At 43.0% G+C, this 19,478-nt stretch overlaps 1 protein-coding gene across 1 annotated transcript; it reads right to left on the bottom strand.

Moving 5' to 3' along the window:
* Nucleotides 1–15,949: 15,949 nt before the first annotated feature.
* On the bottom strand, nt 15,950–16,897 carry LOC120397842 (olfactory receptor 52H1-like). Its single transcript, XM_039524398.1, has one exon. The coding sequence runs from the start codon at nt 16,895–16,897 to the stop codon at nt 15,950–15,952; it is 948 nt and encodes a 315-aa protein (XP_039380332.1).
* Between the last annotated feature and the right edge of the window lie 2,581 nt (nt 16,898–19,478).

The raw sequence follows: 19,478 nt of genomic DNA, 5'->3' as shown, positions 1-19,478 counted from the left end.
ACCAAATAGAGTGGTAGTTTCACCTGCCAGAACTATCATGGTATGCCTATGTTAATAGAACTCAAAACTGCATCTGCTTCTTTTGCAACAGCAAAAAAATTCACACCCCTGAGAGATGTAGCTATATCAATCTAACCCCTGTGTAGACAGATTGAGGTCAAGTATTCTTCCATCTACCTAGCTACCACCACTTGGAGGGGTGGATTATCTATGCTGAAGGGAGAACCCCTGTCGTCGGTGTAAAAAGTGTCTACACTGAAGCTCTACAGCAGCATTTTAAGTGTAGACAAATCCTTAAACAGATCTTCTATTAAAGATTCCAGTCTGGGTCTGCAGACATGGGGAGTTGGACAATCCACCACATCCCTTTGCAGTTTGTCCAATTTTTTAATCACTCTCAGTACTAAAAATTTGGCCCTTATTTCCAACTGGAATTTGTCTGGCTTCAGCTCCAATGACTGGACCTTGCTCTGCCTTTCTAAACTAGAAAGCAGAGCCTGTTATTAGCCACAGTTTTCTCCCTGCATAATTCTGTTTTTGATAAGATAAATAGATGACATATTTTAAGTCTCTCTCCCTCTCTTGAGCATTTTCTCCAGTCTCCAATCATTGTTGTGGCTTTTTTTCTAGAACCTCTATAGCCATATAGATTAATATAATTTGTTGAGGAAGAGTCAACATGGTTTCAGTAAATGGAGATCATGCCTCACCAATCTATTAGTATTCTTCGAGTGGGTCAACAAGCATGTGGACAAAGGGGATCCAGTAGATATAGTGTACTTAGATTTTCAGAAAGCCTTTGACAAGGTTTCTCACCAAAGGCTCAAAGACAGGAAACAAAGGGTAAGTATGAATGGTCAGTTTTCAGAATAGAGGGAGGTGAATAGTGGGGCTGTTCTGGGACCAGTCCTATTCAACATATTCATAAATGATCTGGTAAAAGGAGTAAACAGTAAGGGGGCTAATTTTCAAAGGATACAAAATTACTAAAGATAGGTAGGACCCAGGCAGACTGTGAAGAGCTACAAAAGCATCTCTCAAAACTGGGTGACTTGGCAACAAAATGGCAGATGAAAATCAATGTTGATAAATGTAAAGTAATTCACACTGGAAGGCATAATCTCAAATAAACATATAATATGATGGGCTCTAAATTAGCTGTTACCATTCTCTAGCCTGGGTGAAGCATGGAACGCAATAAAATATGGAATTGGCTTTAGTAGGGTCAATGGTTCATAATTAATTTGTCTGAATAATGAAAATGTAATTTTTCAGTGTATTACAAGCCACCAATCTGCTTCACCCATGAGATCAGCCTTCAGTAGTGCATGTAGTGTCTCATATTCATATTGTCTCTCCATCCAGGCATTTGTACTGAGACCAGCCCTGGGCACATTCGGAGAGTCAGCGGAAGGTACAATACATGAAGGAGACACCGTTCAGCCTCAGCGTTGGACAGCATCTCCCCTACTCCATGTCTGATTCCAACACAACCGACTTCACCAATCCCTCCACCTTCATCCTGCTGGGCATTCCTGGCCTCGAGATGGCCCATGTCTGGATCTCCATCCCATTCTGCACCATGTATATCATAGCCATCTTGGGGAACCTCACCATCCTTTTCATTGTGAAGAGGGAGCCGAGCCTCCATGGGCCCATGTACTATTTCCTCTGCATGCTGGCCGTCACTGACCTGGTCCTGTTTACGTCCATCCTGCCCAAAATGCTGAGCATCTTCTGGTTCAATTCCAGGGAGATCGATTTCAGTGCCTGCCTCATCCAGCTGTACTTCATTCATGGCTTCTCAGTGATGGAATCTGGGATATTTGTGGCCATGGCTTTGGATCGTTATGTGGCCATATGTGATCCCCTGAGACATTTCACCATTCTGACAAACTCTGTGGTGGCCAAGATTGGCCTGGCCGTGGTGCTGCGTGGCTGCATACTCGCACTGCCCTATCCCTTCCTGGTGAAGCAATGGCCGTATTGCAGAACCAACATGATCCCCCACACGCACTGTGAGCATATATATGTGGTGAAGCTGGCCTGTGCGGACATCAGCATCAGTAGTTATTATGGCCTCTTTGTGGCATCTTTTGTGACAGGTACGGATGTGGTTTTGATCACCATGTCCTATACCCAGATCCTCAGAGCCATCTTCAGCCTCCCCACAAAGGACGCCCGGCTCAAGACCTTTGGAACTTGCAGCTCCCATCTCTGTGCCATCTTAGCCTTTTACATCCCAACTATCTTCTCCTCCCTCGCATACCGTTTTGGTTTCAATGTGGCCCTGCATTTCCGCGTTCTCTTTGCCAATGTGTACCTATTGGTGCCACCCACACTAAACCCCATCATCTATGGGATGAGGACCAAACAGATCCGGGGCAGGCTGCGCTGGCTCTTTACGCATAAAGGAGCTAAAGTTTTCTCCTGGTGCCCTGGCTCTCAGACCGAGCTCCGTGCAGAGCTGGCTGGTAACATAGTGCTGGACCCTCTTCCCTGAATCAGCTACTGGACTGTCAAAAAAAAAACATTAAACCCTTTCTTACCTTTAGTGTGCCATGCCAGAATGACAAACTGGGGAATCCATCCGTGCACAACTTATTGACTCATAGGGTTGACACCTTTGTAATTGGTGATAACTGAATCCCTGAGGCCCCACCTCTGCCCCGCTTCTTCCCACAAGAGACAGCCCCTGCTCCACATCTTCCAACAAGGCACCAACCCTGTAGGCCCAGCCCTCTTCCCCAGATCTTGCCCCAAGATTCCAGCCCTGTTTCTCACTTCTCTCCTCCCCTCCTACACCACACATTCTTTTATCTCCCTCTTCCTCCACTGACCTGGATTCTCTCTGTTCTGGGTCTGGGACGGGAGTTGCTACAGCATGACAAGGACCCTGCTTGCTGGCTGAGCAGGGGCTGCCATGAGTTAATGCCCTACAGCAGGGCTCAGCAGCCTTTCAGCCGTGCTGTGCCGAGTCTTCATGGACACACACTAATTAAAGGCCTCGCATGCCGGTAAGACATTTGAACGTTTTTTAGAAGATCTCTCTATCAGTCTGTAATATATAACCAAACTACTGTTATATGTAAAGTAAACAAGGTTTTCAAAATGTTTCAGAAGCTTTATTTAAAATTACAAAATTAAAATGCAGATCTTATCAGTTTCGTGTGATCCTTGCCCTTGCCTTCCCTTGCTGAGTTTTCCAGTGTCTAGTGGCTCATATTTAGATACTTTAAGCTGCACGCAGGCTTCTGAGTTATCAGCTGATAACCGGCTGGCAGGAGGTCAGCGGCTGGACCCTGTCTGGCAGGGGGCCTGTGCTGGAACTCCAACCGGAAGCAAGGGGAGTGGGGCTGCGGGGACCCCGGCTGGCAAGGGGCCAGCAGCCAGAACCCCAGAGCAGCTGTGGGCTGACCACCACTGCTCTGGGGTTTCCACCACCGGCTCCTGCCAGCTGGGGTCTCAGTCTGCCGCCAGCCTGGGGTTCCTTCACCCAGGCCAGCAGCGGGTGCTGAGTGGGACCGGGCACGACCCCAGCTGGTAAAGGGCCAGCAGCAGGAACCCCAGAGCGGCGGTGGGCTGAGCAGCTCAGCCCGCCCCACGTGCCATGAAAAATCGGCTAGCATGCCACCGTCAGCACGCATGCCATAGGTTGCCGACCCCTGCCCTATAGTAACAAAACACCAAACCAAAGTCCCCTTTTTGACTAAACTTTTCTGTTGAAAACCGAGTACCGGGCAACCCTAAATGGCACCCGGACACAGAAGAGTGTATGGGTAAAACCCAGATGGTGGCAACCCTATTAATTCACAGTTGATTGTATCAACCGTCTCTATCCTTATCTCTCTGGTCTTTTCCTGTACTCTTCACTCACACGCCTTGTGCTCAGAGGCAGAGGCTGAGACAGAGGCCTCAGTCTATAAATAAGTTGGTCATTAAAGACTATTGGCTCCTAATGAGATCTCACCCAGAGAGAAGAGAGGAGTAACTGCATTCTAGATAAAACCTGTTTTCCCCAGTGTTTCTGCAGTGGGGTGGACATGGAAGGAATGGAATCTCCCCAGAAGGGGGAACAGAGAGAGGAGGGGTTGGTGCAGCCCTTTAAAACACAGAGACTGGTTGAGTCAGAAGAAGCTGGGGCAAGAGAGAGGCACAATTTCATCAGAGGGGACTCTTTGGTTTCAGGGCTATGGCTGCAGCAGAGACAGGTCCAGCAGGTGGAGAAGCTAGGAACTGCAGGAGGTGGATCCTGGACACCCTGGAGGGCTCTGACTAAATCCCAATAAAGGCTCCAGAGTGGTATGGGCACAGAGGCAGGGAATGGCGTGCAGGTGTTGTATTTTGTTTACCTGGATCTGGGTATCTCTTGTGCTGTCTCAAGCAGATGAATTGTTTTATCAACCCCTTTTGCAAGGCCTGGGTCTCTTTGCTTTAAGGATCATGTGCCCAAAAGTGAGCTCCAGGAACGGTGGGCTGAACCAACTGGAGAGTCTGGAGGAGCCAAGCTAGTTTCAGTGTCTTTTTGCTCAGATCTCCACTCCCAGAGAAATACACTAGACTGGAACCTGCATTCCAAGAGTGGGCTTAGAACCCAGAGCCAGAGGCAAGGCCTCAATTCTGCTGCAATTCAAAAGCACATGGATCCAGTTTGTGTGACCCAAACACAGCCACCTGGTGTGTGTCCAGCCACAAGAGCTTGAGCAGGGCTGTGACAGCAAACCTGGAGCTGCTACTCGGATGCTAGAGGACTGTGAATAGAAGGGGAGTGGGGCTGTCACAGAAGAGTCCACAAGATGTTCTCTTCACCCAAATGTGGCTCCTCTCCCATCAGTGTTTCCCTGAGTGCTCTGGTTCCAGGACTGATCCAGCCAGTTTCCATGAAGGAAATGTTTCCTGAACCATGAAGTCCTGACTTGGGGTCAGAATGGCAGAGGCAGGAAATCCCTGTTCTAGTGGATTTCATCCTCTTGCTCTCACAATCTGCATTTTGGTCCATCTCTCCCTTTCCTTTGTACCTGACACTCTTCCCCCCACACACACATACACCCTGCCACGTCTAAAGTGCATCCCAGTTTAGGTGCCAGTTACAAATGCTCAAGAGGCTGTTTCCATCAACTTCAGAGGGAATTGAAGGTGTAGTATTGGGAATTGATGCATCTGACAGCTGATCTGGCTGGGCAAGATGCAGTGCGCATTAATTTTTTTCTTAATCCAGCTAAAGCTAAGGTCCTGTCCATTACCATTAAGCAGCCTGCATCTGCAAATTGTAACCAGCTCTGCATTAACTTGTCTGGAGGGATTGCAGGGCAAGTGAAGCTTCACAGATAGGGCTGGAGGCTGCTTGAAAGATACAGGCATTCATAAAGCAGCAGCTGCTGCCCTGTTCTTTTCCATGGCCTTCGTGGGGATGCCGTGGCAGCAGGGTTGCTACCAAGCTGCAGATCTACAGAACAAGGGATACCCCAGCTCCAGTGGATGGATTCAAAATGTGGGGCTGAGGAAGGCTGAGGAACTCCAGGCTGACATTTTTAATGCTCATGGTCTCCAGCAGCTGTTACGTATAAAGGACCAGCCCAAGATCAGGAGTGAGTATATTCAAAGCTGAAACCAGCAACCTTCCATATCAGCACTGAGAAAGTTTTGGCCGCTTTCTTGATGGGGACACATTACTAGAGTGAAAGACCAGCAAATTCTGAAATGGTCATATTAAGGAATGCTACTACAGAGCCAATCATATTAGGAAACATTATTTCACTAGGAGGGTGGTGAAGCACTGGAATGGGTTCCCTAGGGAGGTGGTGGAATTTCCTTCCTTAGAAGTTTTTAAGGCCCATCTTGACAAAGCCCTGGGTGGGATGATTTAGTTGGGGATTGGTCCTGCTTTGAGCAGGGGGTTGGACTAGATACCTCCTGAGGTCCCTTTCAACCCTGATATTCTATGATTCTATGACCACATGCTTGCCAAAAGCTGCAGCAGTGCTACACGACTGCCACTGCACAAATATACAACCAGACCACCTTATGAATATTGCTCGTGCTCAGTTTGCATTGAGGCTACATTCCTTTGGGATTTGCCAGGAAGATGATGATGATGACTGATGGGATGAATGGCTGCCCAGATACTGTGGCAAAACATCTGATAATCCAGTAATGTGTGTGAAGCTGAGGTCTGAAAAACAGAAAGTGCAGGTGACACTCACTAAACAAGGAAAATGAGAAGGACATTGGGTGTATAATGGGTAGCAGTCCGGTATTGGGTGTATAATGGGTAGCAGGGAAAACATTCTTTCATGGTCTTCTGCTCTGTCTCTCCACTTGCTTTCCCCCTGAGGTACAGTCTAGAATGCAGTGCTTTTTGAGGATATGGATGAATGTCTTATATAAACATACAAAATTAGATCTAGTTCTATAGACATATTACTAAGACATTCTGTACCACAAAACAACACCCTGGCACCGCATAGTTGCCACTACTATATCGTTGCAACAAATCTTGTACAAAATATGTCATGTGAGGTGCCAGTTAAAAAGTTCGATGGTTGTTGAATATGATTATCCTATTAGTATGAATGTCTCTTTTTCTATCTGAAGTTATGAATATTGACTTTCTATCTGTATTTAAATTGGTTTGCCTTCTATGGTAATTTCCAAAAAGTAGTTTATACACAATCTATCCAGCACATGGACTATTGTGAACATAGGGAGGTGGAGGAATCTCCATTCATAGAGCTTTATATGGCCCACTTGACAAAGCCCTGACTGGGATGATTTAGTTGAGGTTGGTCCTGCTTTGAGCAGGGGGTTGGACTAGATGACCTCCTGAGGTCTCTTCCAACCCTAATCTTCTATGATTCTAACCAGAATACGGGTTATAGCCCCTGCTATGACTCATCGAAGCAGGCATGGGCATGTGACCAGCTCATGTGACACTGGACTCCATCTTTTGTGCCTGAAATTTTCCACTAAGTGTGCTTGGGGATTAGTGTGGGACAATGAAGTTCCCAAAACGGGGAAGATACATCACCACTTGGCCTCACAGAAGTCAACACCTGAAATCACAGTTAGAGGGAAAAGACTTTGAATGGGGAGATTGTCTGAGGCTGGAAAGGCGAATTTGTGGCCTGTGTATGGAAGACTGGTGAATTTTTTGCACCGAGGGTTAGATACTGGTTGATTCACACCCTGTCTAGTTTATAGAACTCAGATTATGATTTAGTTTTATTTCTTAGGTAATCTTCTTTGATCTGTACACTTATTACTTATAACCACTTAAAATATTTCTGTAGTTAATACATCTCTTTTATATTATTTTACCTAAATCAATGCATTGTGTTGTGAATTATACCTGTAGGCCACGCACCGTTTGGTTCGAACGTGGTGTCTCCCTGCTAGTCAGAGACCAAGGCTGCAGGTTACATAGAAGTTATATACCTTTTAGGAGTGCATGCTACCCTCGTGGATCGGAAGCCTTAGCCAATAAACAAGCCATTTTCTTATCAGTTCTTAGCTAGGAGGGTGGGCCACTCAACTAGCCCCCACCCTTCTGGTAGAAAACAGTTTTCCTTTGCATAGCATAGTCCGTACTAAATAATGAACACAAAACAACTTCTCTTTTTATCTCAGCTAAGCCAGAATTTCAAATTAACCATCCCTAGACAAATGCTCACACTGTGACAGCAGTTTTTTGTGATTGTAGCTTGAGATATATGATCTTATCTAGATTGAAGGTACCTTCTCTAATATGATTGGTTAAAATTTTTTTTTTCGTGTACAGTACAGATTCCAATTTAAATACCTGCAGGTTTTAGGACCATACGTACATGTAATATGCTGGGGGGGTTTAGGGGGGGGGGGTGGAATATTATTCAGACAGTCTATCCATTTCCACCACTTCACAGAGGAGACACAAGGAAAGGGGAGGGGAGGGAAGTTCACACCAGTTCCCCAGGCAGCTTCCTCACCCGGGGACTACCGCCAGGCTGAGTCAGCCACCCGTGGAGGGATCTCTCCTAGAGATCCACACCACTACGGGCTAGCCCAGCCACACCACACACACTGGTGTACACACACACACACACTCTTTTTTTCTTTTTTTTTTTTTTTTTTTTTTTTTTTTTTTTTTTTTTTTTTTTTTTTTTTTTTTTTTTTTTTTTTTTAAACCATGACATCTCTTTACCGTCGGACACCCTGATGAGGGCCCCTGCAACCCCTCCACTCTTGAGGTAAAACCCTCCAGCACCATTATTCATTTTGCTTATATGCATTTATTGCATTACTCTATGCATTACCTTTTGCATTTCCTGCTCAAAAGTAACAGTACTCAGCAGTCTTTAACTACCAATTCCACTCTCCCCCTCCCAGTCTGCCTTTGCATCTGATCCTCACAGCAGATCAGTTCAGATGGATGGCGTCACAGAAGAGAGACCTCCGATCCTCATCTCCTCCCTCATACTCATCATAACAGTCATCAGTGGGTCTCATACCTCCGTAGTGGGGTGATGGGTGGGGTGGGAGGTGGGTCCGGGGTATTGGGCGTTCACATCCCCCTGAGCCCCAAGAAAACGAAGACCTTGTTTGGAAATTAAATACTTTATTATTTCTCCAGTAATTACAATGGAGAGAGAGAGCCATAGGACACAGGGTCCTGGACAGGTCTCTCAACTGGTAAACAATTACATCATCTTTTATATTATTTTTTTTTCAGACAATTTCTAAAAATAATACAGAGAAAAAAAAAACAAAACATTTTTTTTTTTTATAATTTCTGCTTATCTCACTCATATTGCAAGGTCGTAATAACTTTCACACAATTCACTCTTTACATTATCTTGCTTCCTCACACACCAGGGGGGTCACAGTTAAAAACTCTATGCATAACTAACATTCATTCATCTCTCAAAATATTTACTGGCTTCCACACCTATTACAGCTAATCATTGTCCTCGTGCTGGATAGTGCACAGTTCAGCCATTACCTTGCATACTAGAATTTTTCCTTAATTATGCTGTTGCAGCTGTTTTCCTACCTTCTTTCCTGTTTCTGGCTTTATCTTTCTTTAATGTTGCCCTTGGGAGCCGTGTACGTGATATGCTCGCTTTTAGTTAATGATAGATACAAAATAAGGGAACTTACAAAATGGAGTCGCTCATGCTAATTACCCTTAACAATTGTTTGAAGTGTAAAGAAAAATCTGCTCAGCTGCAGGGACTGGTGCATTGTACTATCCAAACTGAGGGATGAGCAGACTGAGTAACACACTCTCACTGGTCAGGCTTCTCATCAGGACAAGATGACACAGCTCTGGTGCCCTATGCTGGGGAGCTGGAGGGAATTGGCTAGAGCGTCTATATTATTGGCTCCTGAGTGGCTGGTGAAAGCATTCATGTAACTCAGCTGGGTGTGCCAATGGCTCTGCTGTCACATCCGCCAACTCCTTTAGCACCCTCGGGTGCAGCGCATCTGGCCCCATGGACTTGTGCTTGTCCAGTGTTTCTAAATAGTACTGAACCACTTCTTTCTCCACAGAGAGATGGTCATCTCCTCCCCATACTGTGCTGCCCGGTGCAGCAGTCTGGAAGCTGACCTTGTTCATGAAGACAGAGGCAAAAAAGCATTGAGTACCTCCATCATTGTTCATTAATGCAATGAATGCCAAGTTAGAGAGTCCATGCTGTAAGGAATTTCCCATTCACGCAGGGAAATCTGAGTGGAAAAAAATACCCAAAGCTTTGCAAAGATATGTGCAAGGGGGAAACATCCCAAGTAGTATACACCTGATGGGTAAGATCTGGGTGACAGTGATAGTAACTCACCAGAAACACCTGCTCCTTCAAAGTGTTGGGAGATGTTAGGGTTAAGTAAAAACCTAGGAGGCTGCTGGTGTGCTGACCTGGCATTAGGGGATAAAGGCATAAGCAGGCAGTGTTTCTTTGTTTGATAAATAAGTTGCCATCCTTTTCCCTTCCCTGTTTTTTGTTGAGAATTGTTTAGCCTTGCAGCTGTATGACAAATATATCATCTCCCCCTCCCTTCCTTTCCCAGCTACACAAGCGAGCCCTGGGTCATGGCCTCTTCCTCCTGTCCCTGAGAACTGTTGATTAAGGGAACTTGTAGCAACAAATTACTGAAAAGAAATGTATTTTCTAGGTAAAAATGCCTGTATAACATGTGTAATATTGTGACCAATAGATAAGGGTGGGTATACTAGTAACCCAATATTTAAAAAGGGCTCTAGGGGTGATCCCGGCAATTACAGACCGGTAAGTCTAACGTCGGTACCGGGCAAAATAGAAAAAAACAATAAGAAAAAAATTGTCAGATACATAGAAAAAAAAAACTCTTGAGCAATAGTCAACATGGTTTCTGTAAAGTAAGGAAATCGTGTCTTACTAATCTATTAGAGTTCTTGGGGGTCAAAACACATGTGGGGAGGGGATCCAGTGGACATAGTGTAGATTTAGATTTCCAGAAGCCTTTGAGGTCCTCTCCCAAAGGCTCTCTTATAATTAAGTCATCATGGGGATAAAAGAGGGTCCTTTCATGATTGAGAACTGGTTAAACAGACAGGGAACAAAGGAGGGGGAATTAATGGTAAAGGATGGGTAAGTAGAGAGGGGTGTGTGTTCCCAGGGTTCTCAGATTCAATTTATTCATAAATGATCTGGAGAAAGGGTAAACAGTGAGGTGGCAAGTTGTTTGCAGATGATACTAACTCCAAGATAGTTAAGAGAGAAAGAGAGATTTGTGAAAGAACAAAAAAAATCAAAAAAAAACTAAGTGAAGCAACAAAATGGCAAATGAAATTTAATGTGGATAAATGTAAATAATAATGCACACATTGGAAAAAATAACTAACTACTATACAACATGATGAGGGGGGGGGCTGCTTCTAACGTGTCAGGAAAAAGATCTTGGAGTTATTGATAGTTCTCTTCTGAAGATGTCACACAGTGTGCAAGAGGCGCAAAAAAGCAAACAGGATGTAGGAATATTTAAGGGGGATGGAAGAGGAGATTGAGATATTATATATAATATTATATAAATCCCATATCTTGAATACAATACTGTGTGTGTATGTGGTCTCTCACCTCAAAAAAAAAAAGATATTCTAGCTACTAGAAAGGTTCAGAAAAACAACTAAAATGATTAGGGGTTTTTTTAGGGGTCCTATATGAGGAAAGATTAAAGGATTCAGCTTGGAAAAGAGAAGACTAAGGGGACATGATAGAGGTATATAAAATCATGAGTGATGTTGAGAAAGTGGGATAAAAAAGTTATTTACTTATATTCCCATAATACAAGAACAAGGGTCAACAAATGAAATTAATAGACAGCAGGTTTAAAAAAAATAAAAGGAGTTCTCTCTTCAGCACAGCACATTCAACAACTGGAACTCCTTACCTGAGGGAGGTTGTGGACTATAGAATGTTTAAAATAAAAAAAAAGAAAAGGATGGTGGCTAGTCCATAAATGGCTATTATAAATGGCTATGTCAGGGGTGTCCCTAATGGTGTCCCTACCCTCTGTTAGGATGGATGATGGGAGAGAGATAGAGAGATCAGATCTGCCTTTCATGTCTTGTTAGGGCACCTGGCTCGCACCTGCACTTGGTGGCTGAGAGATACTGGATGGGATGACCTTCTGACCCTCTAAAGCGGTAGTTTCGTATGGGTGTTTCTATTACTTAATAAGGATTTGGGGGGTTGTGACGGATGTAGGCATTTACATATAATTTAGATAAAAAGAGTGTGCTGTAACTAATCCAGTGCTTACTCGACAATTGGTTCGAGGGCAACATGTATCGCAATAAAGAAGCCCTACTCAAATTTGCCTCTGGGTCAGCCTGCTCCTTCCTCTAACACAAAGCAGAGGCCAAATCAAAGGCAATGTTTGGCTGTCTAAGGAATGGGATGGAGAATAACTTTCTCTGGAAATTCAATCGGTTTCCCAGTTTCTATAAAGGAGTTTCCAAGGCAGGTTATGATAGTGGGGGAGGCTGCCATATGCAGAGAGACTGAAAAGTCTGGGATTGTTTATTTTAAAGAAAAGACAAACGAGGGGGATATGATAGGGGAGAGCAAAATAAAGAATGGAACTGATTGCATTCAAATGGACAAACAGAGAACAGTTCCCAACCAATAGTATATGTAGACACTTCGTCATTCAAAATGGCTAATTGCTCAAAGGTCAAGAACATTATCAGCAAAACTGATTGGGAGGAATAATTTAGACAGAAAAAATGGGAAGGAAATTTGGGAGTTCTTTAATAAGAGGTTATTAGACAACCGAAAAGCCGTGATCCCACAGTGAAGAAAGTTGACAGCTTTGGACAAAATCCAGTTCAGTAGCAAAGTGAAGGCAGCAATGGGTGGAGGGAGGGCAGAAAAATACAAATTGGAATTTATGAATATTGATAAGGGACATTAAAGACATGAAGGGAAAAATCCATGCTTTGGTGGGGCTAAGGATGTTAAACAAAAAGGAGGTTATTCAGCATATTGAGAACAAAATAAATTATGGAAAATATTTAGGCCAATTACTAGAGGGAGAGAAGAAAATGGTTAATGTTCAGAAAAAGTAGAATTGTTTAAGAAACATTTTCATTCTGTATTTGGAAAGAATCAGTATGAGGTACTCATACCACATGAGGTGATGAAATACTTTCCAGTCCATTAGCTGTCAAGGAAGATGTTAAGTAGCAGCTATAGTAGAACCTTAGAGGTACGAACAAGTAGGCAATCAGGCAGCAGCAGAGCCAAAAAAAGAAAAAAAAATAAGGGCAAATGCAAGGAAAGTATAAAAAAATATTTGTCTAGGTAAGGAAACAATGGAAAAACAGATATAGGGTTAGTTAAAAAAAAGTCTAGGAATATAATGAATGCCAGTCAACCATATAGTTTATGGAAAACAGGGCTTGTCAAATAAACACAATTTCATCCTTTAATGAGACTACACATTTGGTTGATCATGGAAACTGAGCAGATTCAAAAGACTTTGATTTGTCTGATTAAGTAGGGGAAAACATGCAGATAAAAACAATGAACACTGTAAAATAACATTTTAGTCCACGTAAAATGGACTAAAAACTGGCAGATTTCAGAAAGCTGCTGTCAATTGGCCATTGTCAGTGAATGATGTTGTTTCTAGTGGGGTTCTTCAGGGATCAGATCTAGCCCTTATGCTCTTCAATATTTCCATCAATGATCTAGAAGCAAAGAGAAAACCATTGCAGATAAAATTTGCAGAGAACTCACTGATTGATGCGGAGCATTTCGTGAGCTTGGTCCATACAAACACATGTTTTAATACAGTCAGATGCAAAGTTGTCCTCTTGGAACAGGGAATGCAGCCCTGACCTACAAACGATAGCACTGTATATGGAACGCAGGGACCCTGCAAAGAATTTAGGGGTCATTGTGGACAACCAACCCATCGTGAGCTCCCAGTGCAATACTGTGGCCAAAAGGATTAATGAGATCTTTGGGTATATACACAGGGAAGTGTTGAGTTGGAGCAGGGGAAAGATTTTACCTCTGCCAATGGCATTGGTGAAACCGATTGTGTGCAGTTCCAGGGTGCACATTTCAAACAGGATAGTGAAATATTGGAGAGAGTGCAGAAAAGAGCCACAAAAATTATTTGGGCCTGGAAAAAATGCCTGATAGAGAGAGAAAGACTTGAAGAGCTTCATCTATTATTCTTATCTAAAAAAAACTCTCAAGAGGAGACTTCACTGGGCAGAAAGCTATGTGTACTAACATAGTGAAGAAAGGCAGAGCAAGGTGCAATGTCTGGAAACTGAAGCCAGACAAATTCCAGTTGGATATAAGAGCCAAATATTTAACATTGAGGATGATTAGCCATTGGAACAAACTGCACAGGGAAATGGTGGATTCTCCAACTCCCCATGTCTGCAGAGCCAGACTGGATGCTTTTCTGGAAGATCAGCTTGAGGGGTTGTCTACACTTAAAACACAGCAGCAGTGCTCCACTTGCACTTCAATGTAGTTACAATGACGGCAGCGGTTCTCCTGTCAGCGCAGGTAATCCAACTCCTCAAGAAGTGGCAGCGAGGTCGATGGAAGAATTTTTCCACTGACCTCATGCTGTCTACCCCAGGGTTGGGTTGGTATAGCTAGATCTCTTAGGAGTTTTTACTGTTTCAAAAAAAAGTAAATGCAATTTTTGATTGCATTATCAGAGCCATAAGGAGTCATGGGAGGTGACAGTACCAGTCTAGAGGGTACTGGTCGGGAAAGATGTAGACCACCTGGAAAGGATCCAGAGGCAAGTGACATTTGCAGATGAAACAAAACTACTCAAGATTTTTCAGTCCAGAGGAGACTGCAAAGAGCTACAAAGGGATCTCAGAAAACTGGGTGATTGGGCAACACAATGGCAGATGAAATTCAGTGTTGATAAATGCAATGTAATGCACATGGAAAAATGTAATCCCAATTATATATACAAAACTATAGGGCTTACATAAGATGTTACCCATCAAGAAAGAGATCTTTGAGTCATTGTGGATAGTTCTCTGGAAACATGTGTGCAATATATACTGGCAACCAGAAAAGCAAACAGAATGTTGGGAATTATTAGGAAAGGGACAGATAATAAGACAGAAAATATCATATTGCCTTTATAAATCCATGGTATGTCCACATCTTGAATACTGTATTCAGATCTTATTGCCCCATCTCAAAAAAGATATATTGGATTTTAAAAAGGTACAGAGAAGGGCAACAGATATGGTTAGAGGTATGAAATGGCGTTCATATGAGGAGACATTAAAAAGATGGGGACTTTTCAGCTTGGAAAAGGGATGACGAAGGAGGGATATGATATAAAATCATGACTAGTGTGGAAAAATTGAATAAGGAAATATTAGTCACTCCTTCACATAACACAAAAACTAGGGTTCAACCAGTGAAATGATTAGGCAGCAGATTTAAAACAAACAGAAGATATAATTTCTTCACAGTGAACCTGCAGAACTCTTTCCCAGGGGACTATGTGAAGGCCCAAACTATAACAGGATTCCAATAAGAACTATATAAGGTCATGGACAATAGGCCCATCAATGGCTATTAGCCAGGATGGGTAGGAATCCAACACCATGTTCTGCATGTCCACGGGGTCTATTTTCTGGAACCTGGGAGAGGGTAACAGGGAATGAATCACTTGATGATTGCCTGTTCTTTTCATTCCTTCTGAAGCATGTGATATTGGTCACTGTCAAAAAACAGGATACTGGGCTAGATGGACCATTGCTCTTACCCAGTATGTTGATTCTGATGTTCTTCATTCTGGTGTTCTTCTGATTTTCTTCATGCTGTAAATAAGCACCCTGAATTTAACAATTAGCCAAAAATGAAGCTATTCCCATTTCAAAACAAGGCCAAAACAGGCCAAAAAAACCCTCCAACAATCTGTGAATACATCCCCACTATGCACCCCTGTACTCTCTTCCCCTTGTCCCTGCTTGCCCCAGGATGCCAGAGCATGTTAGTACCAGAACTGAGTGGATCTAATATTTATTTATATTTCTTTCTTTTGTATAGGTACTGGGAGGAAAGTAGAGGAGTAAGTGACATGGGCAGGGCCTTGGTGGAGGAGGTAGGGATGGGGTGGGGCCTTGAGGGTCCAGTTACCAGCAATTAGAAAGGTGTCAATTCAATGAGTTGCACATAGACTGAGTCCCCAGTTTGTCATACTGACACTACACAGTAAAGTCACAAAAGGGATTAATGTCTCTCTGACTGTAAAAACAACAAGGAGTCCAGTGGCACCTTAAAGACTAGCAGATTTATTTGGGCATAAGCTTTTGTGGATAAAAAAACCTCACTTCGTTAAGTCAGGGATTCAAGGAAGGGGACCCAACACCATGTCACCAGCCAGTTCTGCCTGGAGCTCGGTCTGAGAGCCAGAGCACCCGGAGAAAACTTTAGGTCCCTTTATGAGTAAAGAGTCGGAGCAGCCTGTCCTGGATCTGTTTGGTCCTCACACCAAAAATGATGGGGTTTAGCATGGGGGGCACCAGGAGGCACACATTAGTAAAGAGAACATGGAAATGCAGGGCCACCTTGTGGCCAATCCGGTATGTGAGGCCGGAGAACAGACCTGGGATATAAAAGGCTAAAATGGCACAGAGGTGGGAGCCACAGGTCCCAAAAGTCTTGAGCCGGGCATCCTTTGTGGGGAGTCTGAAGATGGCCCTTAGTATCTGGATATAGGACACAGCCAGAAAGAACACATCTAGACCAATCACCAAGATTGCCACAAAGAGGCCATAATAACTGTTGATGCGGATGTCCGTGCAGGCCAGCTTCACCACGGCCATGTGCTCACAGAACAAGTGGGGGATGATGTTGGTTCTGCAATATGGCAACTGCCTCGCCAGCAAGGGACAGGGCAGTACGATCATGCAGCCACGCAGCACCACGACCACGCTGATCTTGGCAACCACAGAGTTTGTCAAGATGGTGGAATGTCTCAGGGGGTTGCAGATGGCCACATAGCGATCAAAAGCCATGGCCATTAAGATGCCAGACTCCAACACAAAGAAGCAGTGAATGAAAAACATTTGAGTGAGGCAGGCACTGAAATCTACCTCCCTGGAATTGAACCAGAAGATGCTCAGTGTTTTGGGAAGGGTGCACATGCACAAGACCAAGTCGGTGACAGCCAGCATGCAGAGGAAATAGTACATAGGGGCATGGAGACTCGGCTCCCTCTTCACGATGAACAGGATGATGACATTCCCCAAGATGGCTATGATGTACATGGCGCAGAAGGGGATGGAGATCCAGACATGGGCCGCTTCCAGGCCAGGAATGCCCTGCAGGATGAAGGTGGAGGGGCTGGTGAAGCCGGTGGTGTTCAAATCTGACATGGAGTAGGGGAGAAGGTGTCAACTCTCCTGGTCCAAGGTCTCTTGCATGTATCGTATGTTCCCCTGACTTCCTGTATATGCCCAGGGTTTAGGCTGATGGTCGCAATACAAATGCCTGGATGGAAAGAGAATGTGAATGAGACACTCTACCAATGTTAGATTCTCAATAGAGATCTCCCTATGGAATGGGGAGCAGTGTTGGTATATAATACTCTAAATGCATTATTGATCAAAAAACAAACTGGACTCACTGCACATTTATACCCAAAAACAGAGTCCACAGATGGCCAGTTGAGATTCTTTCCAATCATAACATGTGGGAGGCCGGCTAAACGTCATCTATATCCACACAAGGCCCTGGATCAATAAACAGCTCGGTTTTGCAGAAATCATAGGTAACCATTTATAGTCCATTCTGTCTCTTCATCAGTTCTTTGCTTTTGTATACTAGGCCTTCTATGCACACAATTCCAAAGAGACAATCCTGTGCAGGCTGCCATGATCCAAGGGGTGCCATTTCCTCCAATTCTTATACAATTTTATATCAGTCCAGCTGCTGTTGTTTCCTTTTCTACTGATTCTCCATATTTTCCCCAGAACATAATAAGATTGTTTTTGCACACATAGTTCTAATAGTTCTTGACCTTAAGTTCTTGCTTCAGTTGCCAAGTCACAATGCATGTATTCATATCAAGCATGCATTATTTATAGCAGGCCTCGATGACCTATAACATATTATTTGTGTGGATAGATAGATAGATAGATAGATAGATAGATAGATAGATAGATAGATAGATAGATAGATAGATACCAACATTCACCCCCTTCATATATGATTAATACCATTAATTATTGTATCACCTATAATTTTACAAACAATTCAATTTTATATATCACTTGGTCCACAACTTTTTGTTACTTCTAATTCGGTAGCATAATACATTTTAACAAAATCATTAATGCAAATAATATGATGATAGGATGTAAAATTAAATGTAGAAGAGCTGTGAAACTGGGAGACGATCCTTTAAAAACATACCAATGAAAAATAGCCAGTTCTTCTCCTTCTTCCCCTAATTTTAATATTTGACCATTGTGGATCAGAATGTTTATTTTTCCCAGCTGAGCAGACTTAGATATATCTTTTACATATCTTTTTCACTTTCATCAATCAATTTTTCCCATTGTTCCCAACGTATCCCCAAATCAAAGAACCAGTCTACATCTTTTGGTTCCCAAACTATTTTTTTTTAAGATAGGACCTCGGTAAATAATCCATTAATAATGACGTCTGTTACGTCACAATTACATGACTGAATTCTGCCTTTTTCTGTCATACTTCCCCAAAATACATGTTTCTCAGTGGTTACCACACAAATATGCCCATTGCCTAAATCAAACACTTTTGTGCCACCAGAGGCTAAATATTGCATGGTACATTGTCCACTTGAATGGTTCAAATAGCATCCCTCCAGGGACCAAGTTAGTTGTGGGCACACCCATTTACTTTGTCCCCACTCTTCACAATGTTCCCTTAATTCTACTAATTTATAATCCCTTTCTTCTTGAATCAAGTGTGTCCCACTTATTTCAATTTGCCATAACTCTCCATTAATAATTTTGGCAACACCCAAGCCACTGCTGCTTTTCTTTGCTTCCCTGTGTTGTGTAACATCATTGTGCCTTTCCACTCTCCCCTCGTGATTGCTTGATTCCAGTTAAACTCCATATATTTCTTCCATCCTGAAATTTGTTGATTCCATATATGAGGATCTTTGAACCACTCAAAACGCAATTGCCTTAACAGATTAACCATTCTCTCTATGTATTGTATACCATACGTTTGCATCTGTACACATCCTATTGCTAGTATAGTTTTGTTGTCAACATCAGATACACCAAATAGATTAAGATTTAGAGACATTTTCATGGCTTGCCCTTGTTTCAATTGGAGTTCCACACTTCTTATTCCTTGTTCTGATAATGCACCAAAATTATATGTCACATATGTCTGTATAGCCCCCAAAATCTTACCCAAGGCTGACATTTTCCCTTGTTATGTCTCAATATCAAATTAATTTAAAGTTCACCTCCAGCACCAATGCCATCTACAATATATTCCTCTTTACTTCTATTATTTTGTATAGTACCATCTCCCCATTGTTGTTGCCACACTTGTAAAAGAGGTCAGGCATATGACATACACTCCGGTTGTTGTGCACTTATGTTTACTTGTGCTCCTTCCAAGCAGATTGTTTGATCCACAATAGTTGGGGCTTCAATTACTTCTCCCCTCCTAGATGGGTGCTTGTCTGCCATGATTCTTGGTGCAGTTTTGTTTACTGATATCTGATTAATAAACATAAAAATACCATATTCCTGAAAATATATTCCACCATTAATTTTCTTGAACCAACTCAATCCATTCCACCATATTTCCATAATATGAGAGACATTGACTCTTTTTATCTCACATGAGTATTAGCCAATTCTTGTTCATTATTCACATCTAGGGTGACTACATCAAATCCCAAACTCAAAAAGGTAAAATTCAGAGTACAAATATTCAGCTTATTCTCAT

Source organism: Mauremys reevesii, linkage group 1 (genome assembly GCF_016161935.1).
Source record: "Mauremys reevesii isolate NIE-2019 linkage group 1, ASM1616193v1, whole genome shotgun sequence".
Classification (NCBI taxonomy): Eukaryota; Metazoa; Chordata; order Testudines; family Geoemydidae; genus Mauremys; species Mauremys reevesii.
This window is presented reverse-complemented; position numbering and strand designations above follow the sequence as displayed.